The sequence below is a fragment of the Sinocyclocheilus grahami genome, unplaced genomic scaffold, assembly GCF_001515645.1.
Source record: "Sinocyclocheilus grahami isolate Dianchi unplaced genomic scaffold, SAMN03320097.WGS_v1.1 scaffold420.1, whole genome shotgun sequence".
Taxonomy (NCBI): Eukaryota; Metazoa; Chordata; class Actinopteri; order Cypriniformes; family Cyprinidae; genus Sinocyclocheilus; species Sinocyclocheilus grahami.
In genome coordinates this window covers 780,757-792,661 of record NW_015505599.1, presented here as the reverse complement: position 1 = coordinate 792,661, position 11,905 = coordinate 780,757, and the positions used below count along the sequence as shown (strand labels likewise).

At 36.8% G+C, this 11,905-nt stretch overlaps 1 protein-coding gene across 12 annotated transcripts in view; it reads left to right on the top strand.

Annotated features, from left to right (window-relative positions):
- Positions 1–11,905, top strand: part of LOC107551334 (gastrula zinc finger protein XlCGF46.1-like) — a 43,884-nt gene that overhangs the window by 2,967 nt on the left and 29,012 nt on the right. For 11 of the 12 annotated variants that reach the window (XM_016232904.1, XM_016232903.1, XM_016232901.1 and 8 more), the window contains exons 2-6: positions 4,044–4,198; positions 5,291–5,482; positions 8,405–8,551; positions 10,643–10,766; positions 10,979–11,062. In XM_016232904.1, the coding sequence (XP_016088390.1) occupies positions 4,154–4,198; positions 5,291–5,482; positions 8,405–8,551; positions 10,643–10,766; positions 10,979–11,062 (592 nt within the window). In that variant the 5' untranslated portion in view covers positions 4,044–4,153. The remainder of the gene's footprint in view (positions 1–4,043; positions 4,199–5,290; positions 5,483–8,404; positions 8,552–10,642; positions 10,767–10,978; positions 11,063–11,905) is intronic. The other variant, XM_016232908.1, reaches the window with a different exon arrangement.

The following is an 11,905-nucleotide window of genomic DNA, read 5'->3' as shown; positions in this document are numbered from 1 at the left end:
ATATATATATATATATTTTTTTTTTTTTTACCAATTATCCAAATAATGTTTAATCCTAGAAAGCTATTATTATCAGAGGACACGTGAGCATAACGGTTAGCAGATCAATGAGTGAGAGAGCAGCGTTACCTGAGTTGCCCATTTACCAAACCTTGTTACAGCACAGTAGGGCTATTGCAGACAGAAACAATACTGTACTACATCGATGTTTCCTGTCGGCTCAATTTTTGAGTGGACTTTGCTGTTCCAATTCGCATGAACGGCATACGAGTGGAGCGACTGAGTGGAGCGCACACACGCATAGAGCGGATAATACGCAGAGCGTCACACCACGTGAAAGTGAAACCTGAGTGGTGAACAAATTTTCGGCAGCCGGAATTTCAGTGCATCTCTAATTATTGGCGACATCAGAAATGGATATTATATAATAGCTGCTTTTTTTGAGCATTTTAGCTATTTAAAAATATTAAAAAAGGATTTTTTACACTGCACCCCGGTTGGGAAACACTGTACTAGTCAAACAGGATTTGACTTAAAATCCTACAAAGATGTCTTTAATTTGTTTTGAATTTATTTAATACATTTGTATGGGAGTTAACCTTGTATAGCTACTGCTAGAAACAGATATTTAACATTTTAGACGACTGAAGCTAAAGCAATGATCCAGGACAGCACTGAACATGAATTTGGGAAAATCACTAGGGCCTTTTGCACCGCGGGAACCTTTTCATAGTACCAGAACTAATTGTGGAACTACCCACTTTTTGCCGTGTTCGCACCGCCGGAACTGGGAGCGATTTTAGTACTGGACTGCCTTTTTCGAGAACCAAATTAGCTCCTACTCCGGAGCAGGGTCTAACCAGCACAACTGGTACTAATCGTGACGCAAGTAGACACTGATTGGCCAAACGCGTATGAAAACTCCCTCACCCGCCATGATTTAAAACGCCGTGTAAACATACTGTAAACATTGTGTCAACTTATTTCGCAAGTATGGAGAACAGCGATAGATGGACGGACGCTGAAGTGCAGGCACTTGTAGCAAATGTAGCACTGCCAGTTGTCGTTGGAGATTCTCAGTCCTCCTCTCCGTTCTTTCAATCGCTTTACGTATACGTCGACTTTCCATGTCCATTATTGTGAAACCCGCAAGACACAACAAAAACACAGCTCCAATCACAGCGTCCTCCATCCTCCTGTTGTTAATGTTGTTTTTCTTTGTTTTCATTGTTGAACGCCGCGCACAAATGACGTCGCTGTCGAACGGTTCCAAGTACACACTGTCGGTGCGAATGCAACCCTTTAAATAGTACTGGGAAATAGTTCGTGCAAAATCATCCCAGTACTTTAGTACTGTCCATTTAGTTCTGGAACTAAAGCGGTGCGAAAGGCCCTACTGTAACATTGCGCTGCATGGATTGTTGCTTTTATAAAATGGTGACACTAACAGTATAAGACACTATTTGTCAATAAATAGGGGAATTTTATCAATTATACACTGAGTTATTCTGCTGCTAGTTAGTTACAGATACATAGCAGTTTCGCACATAAATTGAATTTGCAGTCCAGGTGTGTGTTTATTGGCATTTTGCAGGAGCTTCAAAATGCTTCTTCCAATTAAAATTTCAAGTCAGAAATATCTATTTGGTAATTTTCATTTAAGCCAACGTATACATTGGTATTTATCTAAATATTTAGCATATGTGTACGGGCAGATGCATAGCTTTTCAAAGTAGTCCATTTGATCGCATGTGCAAAATCATATGGTCAATGCGCACAAACTAAAAGTATTTTCTTTGACTAGTGTCTGCGCTTCTTCTCTGTTGTGCATTAGAGTTGTTGAGATCTTTTAACTTCTTTAAACAAACACTCAAAAATGTGAACCTCTATGGTTGCTTCGACCGAAACAGTGGCCTTTGGTTAATCGATTAATCTATCTATTTTTCTGCTACGTCGGTTAATCTTACAATCTTTTTTTCCCCCAACAAATCTAGTGATTATTTTAGTCAATTAATCTTACCATTGAATAATTACCACAACTCTTTCTAAAAAATAATTACCACAACTTTCTAAATTCTTTTTAAAGAATAATTACCACAACTCTTTCTACTCTATCAAAAAGCTCAGGTTTCCCAAAAGTTTCAGTTTGGTTATAGGAAAAAAATAAATAAAGAGAAAACAATTCTGTATGAACACCACTGAAAGCACAGAAATATGGACTGTGGGAATGTCTAGGGCTGACTGTAATTGGAAATGCACTTGCATTATTTATTTGAAACATTTTGCTAACATCGGCTTTGAGCTTAAGGTTAGTGTAAATCTACATTGTTTAGTTTCATAGGTCTATCTGTGTCAGCCTGTGAGATCGCCGATACACGATATTATCGTGCTAATTTATGTAAATTATTTACTTAGTTTCATTGCGGGAAAGTGAACCAACTCCAGCGCAAGGCTAAAAGCAGCCAAATGTTTTTAACATGACTGAATTTGTATTTAACATGATAACAAATTAATAGAAACATCGTAAGTTACTAATTATAATGCTTGCATTTCCTCAGTTATTCAAAAAGCAGCTACAGAAAACGAGCAACGAACATTACATTATCAAAGAACATCATCACGACACAAGCTCAGTCTAGTGCGCATTTATGCACTCAACCCTCTACATTGCGAGTAAATCACTCGCATATGTGACTAAATCTTACTCTGGGCGACTAAATAATGTCTAACATTAGCCATTGTCTAATAATAGTATGTGTGTGAGAGGCGTTCAACACGCTGACTGAGCGCTTGAGAGTTTCGCTCTCCGTCAAGCGATCTGTACTATTTGGATGCGCTGATACATGATCATGTCATGTACTCAATGGATGCGCAGTATGTAGCACGCAGCGCACCTGTATTTGACGTACCGTAAACTAGAGTGAAGGCGCACGACTCGCCGTCACTTTACTGATAGCGCTGTGTTTCTCACACATGCAAAGAGAGAGAGCGAGAGTCTTGCATACCACGCTGAATCGACGCGCTACATGTAAACCATATTCTTTGTTGTATTTTCCTGTCAAAATAACAGAGTTCATTTAGAATTATTCCGCTTTTAAGAACAAGCAGCAGATATGCCGGTTTCTCGGCAGTGGGCGGAGCTGCTGCGCGAACAGCTCTCATTGGCTGGCGCTCATCTATTACCGTCCCTGTTTTGATTTCAGCAAATCAGTTCGAGCGAACGCTGACAACGTGATTAATATTCATGAACCCAGCAGATAGTAGTAGTAGTAGTAGTATCTTTTAATAATAATTTCTATTACCTATGTCCAACAGTATCTTAAACACCACCACCAGTCCTAAGTTCAGTTAAAATGACAAATATGCATTCATTCATGGTTACCAAGTTTTAGTTCTAATCACTATAGTTCTACCATTAAATAGTGCTTAATTATCATAATATCATAATATCTATTTAACCATATTTTGGGGATAAATTTGTACCCAAAAGTGAGCAAAACCTGACAAAATCGGCAAAAACCTCAATTTGTGGATGTCCTCATTTGTAAAACTGTTATAAAAATAAAGTAAACAAAGTTTTTTTTTTTTACTTTTGAAATTGTAAAAATGCAGAAAGTTTTCTGTGAGGGGTAGGGTTAGGGGTGGGTTTAGGTTAAAAAGTGTAAAACTATCTGTATATAAAAACAATAGAAGTCTATGTAATGTCCCAATTTAGATAGCTTAGTAAACGTGTGTGTGTGTATGTAAAATAGTATATCAGTCTGGCGAGTAAACAAAAAAAATTACTAGCCAATGGCGATTATATTGCCAAGGTGTGCGTAGAGGGTTGTTATGTAATCAACGTCTTCTAAAATTTACGTCACACAAAGTTCGAATTTTAGGCCTTGCAAATTCTTTGCAATTTATGGGTTTAAGTGCTGCCTCCAGTGGATGAATGCCTGTAATTGTTGTAATGCCCAACCTGATCAGTCTTACAACACTTGCTGTATTTGCTTTCTGAATGTCTCATGTTTCTACTCTAATTCATCTTTCTCACTGTAAAGAAAAGACATTGCTGGCCCATGATAGAGTTCGGTGAGACTTGCGTGACGCTTGGTCCAAACTGACGTCTCATCTACACATCTCGTCTGTCTCTCAACCGCTGTCCACCACCATGTCACACATACCCGGCAGCTCGGTCCGGGACCACATGAAATGGGTTAGTTCTCTACATGTTTCACACTTTAGGACATGTATGTTATTTTCCTCTATTGGGTTATTAAATTTTGGATTTTCGCTTTAATTCTAGTCCCAAATCCATTAGTGCTGATTACTAGGGATGTAACGATTAACCGCGAGCTGGTTGAATTGGATTAAAATATGTGACGATTCAAAATCGGTTGAGATGCTAAACAAATCGCGATTCATTAAGGGGTAGGAGTTTATATGAATGTATGTCTGAGGGGAACTTACTGTCTTTAGAAAAGGTTAGATAGTATTTTTTCTTTTCCTCTTGCTTCTGTATAATGCATATTAAAGTTCATAAGTGCAGCGCTGCTTTGTTTACAGCGGAAACCAAGGAAATGCTTTAAGCGCCACCTGCTGGCAGAGAGTGCATCTGCATCTCATTCAGCTCGTCTGCTGTTTCGGTTTCTGCAGATATTTTTATGTGTAGTTTCACAAAACTGAAGTCAAACCATTCTGTTTTTGCTTCAAATTTCAAAATGATACAATCTAATTTAGATTAAAAACTGCTCATGTTGCATGTGTGCAGCATCTTTGTTTGGATCATGATTAAAATGCAGTGGTTGCCTCATTTTAAATGGAAAGAGCACAGACAAAGCCTTATTTTGTTTATATGAAGATATTTATTTTATTTGTGTTATTTATTTGATTTGGGATTTGTTTTAAAATTTCAATTTAGTTTTGTTATTTACATTTACATTATATTAAAATTTTGTCATTTAGCAGACGCTTTTATCCAAAGCGACTTACAAATGAGGACAATAGAAGCAATCAAAACCAACAAAAGAGCAGTAATATGCAAGTGTTATATTAGTGTATTAATATAGTGTTATATTTCAATTTCACAAAGAAACGTGCTGCATTTTGTCCAAGCAATAATAAAAGGACACATTTAATTATAATTTGTCTTATATCTCATTTGATTTCACAAATCAAATTGTGAAATCAAAATCGTGAATCGAATCGAATCAAGTTGAGTAAATCGTTACATCCCTTCTGATTACCACATAAAGTTTACACTTCCAGCAACAACAGCTCATTCTTTGTCTTGATATTGTTTTTAAAGGCAGGGCTGTTGGGATGTGAAGCGGTGCTGTCCAGCATGGCTCTGATGCAGGCCAGTTCCATCGCTGCTCCTAAGAAAATGATGTCGCCCTTGGGTCCGGCTTCAGGCCACGGTTCAGCCCAGAGGGATGCACAGGACCGTGGGACGCAAGGACACATGGTCTTACCAATGAGCATGACCTGCCCTCCACTGGTTAGGAGACACCTTCAAGCAATAGATTTCAGAGATGCACTGATCGACCAGGGATCGGAATTAGCCAATTTTACGCATTTCCATTTTGACGTTATACTCGCATCCACGTGTTAATTGGCGTGGAATTTCATTCACTGTGAATGAAGAAGACACAAAGTTCACAATTTGTAATTCGTATAGGGCCACAGTAAACCATGGGGGAACCACAGGGCTCGATTAACGCTCGTCTGGGACAGGTCGATTTTTAAATGGGCAAATGAGAGAGAATTTTACTTGCCTGACCAGACAATTAGCCTGATTAAAACATCAATTAAATAACCAGGGAAGCACTGAAACTTGGCCACCAATAACTTTCGCACTAGAATGATTCTGATTCTAGTTTTAAATTGTCCTGCCAGTTGAGGCTTGAAAAGCCTGTCTGATGTGAGCGAGAGAGACTCATGCAGAAATCATAACAAATGAGTGCAACAGCACACACAGAAAGTTGCATACTCCAGTAAAAAAGTTACTTATAATACCATATTGGCCCGAATATAAGACAACCCTGATTATAAGACGACCCCCCTTTTTCCAGATGTACCTTTTGGAAAAAGGCTTTTTAAAAACCAAGTCTTGTCTTTTCTTAGTAAAACACATTTTGTCTTCAATTATTTTCATATTGCATATTTTTCCTATTTTAATTTTTGTTTTGAAAGTATGGTAAAAACTGGTCAAATGTACCAACAATCACATTTAAAAAATTTACACTTTTTGAAAAAACAGGTAGCCCATCTGAATTAGGACATTTAGGCTATCCATCTAATAGTAGCTTACCAAAATCTAATTAACAGTAGAAGTTAAATCTTACCGTAGTCTTCAAATCTGGGTAGTCTTACGTTTTAAAATCACAAAGGGAGTTTGGTCCCATCAGGCTAACGTGACAGTCACGACGCATGCAGCTGTAAGCTTTTCTTTTTCTTTTATTTTTACTCGCGATCTTTACAACACGCATTACATTACGTATTTCATGGCACACTTGTTTTATGCGTATTTGGCGCCACCTATTGTTGTGGGTGTATTATTGACATGTCAAAGTCTAGAGCCTGAATATAAGAAGACCGCGTTTTTTCAGATGTATTTCCAAGAAAAAAACATCGTCTTATATTTGGGTCAATACGGTATATGATATAGATAAGCAACATTACACAACCAAGATGTTTCCACGAATATTAACACGATTACAACATTGATTTTATACAATAGTAGTTCAATAAACAAGAAGTTCAAATTAACTGACTTACATTTTAGACACAATATTGACTGTTTTTGCTCAATTTCACTGATGAAAATAGTTCCAATCAAAGCCACATCAGTACTGTTGTCTCAGAGCAATGCAGCGGTGTTTCGTTACTGAATGAATACACGTTTTTTTTTTACAAATCGAGTTAGTCAATGATTCGGTGGCCCATTCATAAAGACAGTTACTTGCCTCATTTCTGAATGAATCAGCCTTTTGAAGGAATCGGTTGAATGAATGACTAAATGACTCATTCATTTAAAACAGTCATTTGTCTCCACCTACTGGTGGTTTGGTGTCATATTTAAAAGCATCATAGCATTTTTCACAACATTTCTTATTTGTATGTTCAAAAAACATTAATTTTAAAACATTTATCTTATAAAATTAATGTAAATTAGTGTAAATGTTTTTACGTCACCTCAGCTTCATCAAACAGTCTGTGTAAATATATCTAATGCTTCAAATGCTGAACTGAATCATTTGAAACAATGTACAAATTTGAAGCGAAAGATGACACATTTAATATAGTTAGGGGAAAAAAAATGACCATTTATATACATAGTGGGAAATGACATCTGTTTGGTTATATACAGCAGCTCATTTTCATTTAATTATTTCTACCTCTTTCTAGTCACAGAGCACTTTATTTTGAGAGTTGTTTAATTGAGAGGACATCTGTAACTTTTCACTGGGGGAATTGTAATGTTTAATCATTTCTTTAATTATGTTAATATTTTTTGCATTGGAAAAAAAAAGAATAGATTTTTGTTTGTATATGCTGTCAATTATAGTTCGTAAGAAAGAAAATTGGTATCGGCAGGTCACACTTACAAAAAATAGATTTGTGATTAGTTGCAAATTAGTCATTTTGGTTAAATTGTTTATTTGTGCCATCTGAAAAAACTGATAACTAATTTTCGAGAAACGCCAAAGAGACATCTTTACATATTACAGAACTGCTCTTGTCCTCTTTTATTGTCCTAATTTGTAGGTTGCTTTGGATGAAAGCTTCTGCTAAATGAATAAATGTGAATGAAGTGTAGTGATTCTGATTTGGCAGTGTATAATGCATGATTTTCTGTTTTTAAGCAGTGATTTTGTTTAAAAAGTGTGTAAAATAAGTAACCATTTAAATTCAGTAATGTCGGACATGTCCTACAATGTGACACTCTATATTTCATCTGAAACTAGCATTTTGCTAATTATTTTATCTTTATTTTGTTAATAATTACACGTGGGTCTTTAATAATCTCAAATTGTTTAAAATACTACATTGAATATTGTTCGTTTTTACTCTTCTCGCACAGAAGGGCCATTTAAAATGAACTGTTGAAGGCAAATATCAGGTTAGAAATAGAAAGAAATGCTGATCAGTTATAGCACCCAGATAGGCTATAGGTTCAAAAGCTAAAATGTTGTATCAACTACCCAGTTATTAGTATTGCCTTCTGTTATTAAAAAACTTGACCTCTACATATAAGCCTGTAATTATTGGCTCAGAATAAAAACTTAGATGCATTCATTCACTTTGTTGGTAAAAGATTATTGCAAAAATGTGTTTATTTTATAGTGTTATATTAAAACGCAGAGGTGGTGGTGTAGGTTTACAAACACTTGTGATTTATGTGTTTGTGTGTCTGTAGCTTCTGCGGAAGGAGGCTGATTTTACAGCTCCCCGACTGCTGGATGAGAAGGAAATGAGACCCAATGAAGACATGCAGCTGAAGAAAAAGAACAGGAAGTCGGGAACACCCTCCAAAGTGAGAGAGCAGGACGGGCAAGCAGGGAAGGTCAGTGTGGGGGTGTAATGTGTCACAGCCCTGTGAATGGATTGCCAGTCGGCCACTTATCACGCAAAGTTTGTTTGAATACACTGCTTTCTGTGAGACATTTGAGATTTTCAGTGTTATTTGGTCGTATGAGAGGGTTATATATTTCTTCTGATGTGACATTGCACGCATTTAAACAGGCTGTTCCTGTGTGGTAATGGTGTGTTTGTGTTGTTGTGGGGGAGGAGATGGCTGGTTTTGGTCGGTGGGTGGGGCGGTCTGTAAAGGGAGGGGAACGCTGTAGCACAATAACTGTTATTGTGTTTTCACAGCACCAGTATCTACTGGCTTTGATTTTTGGGAATGAAGCAGATCTGCTTCTTGTGAAGTTTTGGTTCTTTTATGTATGGTATTTATTGTTAGGTTTTTCTGTTGTGTGTGAGTCATGTGTATGCATGGCTTTTTTTGCTATGTGCATTTAACGTAATAGCTCACCCAGAAATTGAAATTGTCACTTTCATGTTATTCAAAACCTGTATGCATTTCTTTATTTAGTGAAACATGAAAGAACATACCATTTTAAAGCCCAGTTCACACCAAGAACGATAAATTTAAAGACAACTATAAAGTTAAAGATATTAGCGTCCACACCAGTTAAGTGGGAGAACTTGCACAATTGGTGGCTGACTAAATACTTTTTTGCCCCACTGTATATCTTTATCGTTATCTTTAGTTATCGTCCTTGGTGTGAACGGGCCTTAAGAGTGTGTGTGTTTCTTATATAATAAAAGTTAATGTGGTCCAGTTTTGTTTTGGATCGCCTCTGGCTTTCATAAAATGTGTTCTTCTTCTCTGTCTGTTCAATAAAGAAAGTTATACAGCATTAGAATGACCTAGACCATTATAATGATACTGTGCATTACTCGGCATTGAGTAATACGCAAAAAAAGACATTCAAAAAGCAATGTTACATAGTTGACATGCAGTGATATTTGCTGCTGCTCTGTGACTTGATTTCTCTTGTGGGTGACTGTCAACTGATTTTTAATTTTCTAACTGGAATACGTGGTTTTGTGATGCGTGCCTATGATGTATTTAAAACTGAAAAATAAGATGTATAATAAACTCTCAGTGATATAGGTTCTTACGGAATAATCATGCAATAGTAGTAGGGATGCAAAAAAAAGTTGCCTTTTTTTAAAAAGGAACATTGTATTAAAAGTTGTTACTTATTTAAAGGGTTGGTTCACCCAAAAATTAAAATTAGCCCATAAATTACTCACCCTCAAGTCATCCTAGGTGTATGTGACTTTCTTCTTTCAGACGAATCCAGTCGGAGTTATATAAAAAATTATCTTTGATCTTTTCAAGTTGTTTCATGCCACTCAGCGGGTGTTGCATGCATCAGTCCAAAATAAAATAAATAAAATAAAAAGCGCCCATCCATAAAAAAAAAGTGTCTCACACGGCTCCGGGGGGTGAACAAAAGCCTCCTGTAGCTAATCGATGTGTTTTTGTAAGAAAAATATCCATATTCAAGACAATCATCCGCCCGGAACAGCTTCCGTTTACAACTGTTGGCGCAAGCTACATTAAAGTGATTATTACGTTTTGAATATGCATATTTTTCTTACAAAAATGCATAGATTTGCTACAGGAGGCCTTTGTTCACCCTCCGGAGCCGTGTGAGACAGTTTTTTTTTTAATGGATGGGGGCTTTTTATTTAACTTCTTTTGGACTGAAGCATGCAACACCTGCTGAGTGCCATGAAACAGCTTGAAAGATCAAAGACCATTTTTAATATAACTCCGACTGGATTCGTCTGAAAGAAGAAAGTCACATACACCTAGGATGACTTGAGGGTGAGTAATTTATGGGCTAATTTTCATTTTTGGGTGAACTAACCCTTTAAGAATGTGAGTGAGTACATTTCAGCCTGTTCCTCACACAAAGCTGTTTTGTAGCTTCAGAAGATCTGGAATATAGTGTATGGATAATTTTTTTAGATAATTCTATGGTTCTTCTGTTTCCTTTTTGAACATTGCAAATTCCAGTCCATTGAAAAGTGCGATCAGTTTGATTAAAATGTCTTCCGTTCATTTTCCTGGTAGGCGGTTGTGGATGAAAATGGAAATTGTCCACTTTCAAAAGTCCAGAAGAACTTTATCTGTGATCACTGCTACGGGGCCTTCAGGAGTGGATACCACCTGAAGAGACACATTCTCATTCATACTGGTATGAATATTACAGCTGTATTGACTCTTGTAAAGAGGTGTACATACAGTATATGCTATTAATATACTATACAGCACGTTAATATATGTGCTAAAATTCTATACGGTACAAAAATGATCCACTTTTTATTCACACATATTTATCATGTTAGATTGGGATGATATGTTGGTGTGTTTCACTGTTTTTCACTCAAATGTCTGCCTTTATCACAGGAGAAAAGCCGTTTGCTTGTGCCGTGTGTGACATGAGATTTATTCAGCGCTACCACTTGGAGCGACACAGCCTCACTCACACTGGTACGACTTGTTCCTGTGCATTTAGATTTTAAATAGTAAATGGTACCGTCACTTTTGTCATTTGATAAATGTAAATAATTAGAGATGCACCGATCGATCGGCCAGGGATCGGAATCGGACGAATTTTCCTCATGATCGGCCCGGATCAGTGATCGGTCGGTCAGTCTCACTTTTTTCCGATTTCGAGCCGATCTGTTTTGTTACCAGCGGCACAGGCAATAACGTCAGCCGCGCATTCTCACTCTCTTCTCTCCGACCACCCCTTCTCTCTCACACACGTCTCATTCGCTCCGGTTAAATAGTACTTGTATTACGCGCTTATATCAAAAGCGCACGCACCACCACTGATCTATATTAGTCTCAAACAGCTTGTGAGCTACAAATACCAAAATGAGTGGCTAACTGCGCTAAAACGTTCAAATACATAGTATCCAGTTAAACACAGTCAGTTTTGGAACGTTAAATAGTTGAGAAAGAGAACGCATGTTGTGTAACAGTATATTGGGTCTGGAGATAAACTCTTAAAGGGACCGCAGTCCAATATTCCTGCTGCTGTCATGTTAATCAAAGAACAAAAGAAAGACAAAAAAAAAATGTTCTGCTCTTGACTGAATACGTTTTATAACTTTAATGGTAAGCATTAATCTGTATTTAATTTTTACAATGAAGACTACAGAAATTAAAGTAATCAAATTTTATTTTTTTCATTTCTGTAGTATTTCTTACCTGAATAAAAACTTACTTAACCTGAAAAACTTAGTTTCATAGCTCTCTTTATTCTATTGCATTTATTTGTGCTGTTGTTTGCTATTTTTTTATTTGTTCTTATTTTATTACTGACTT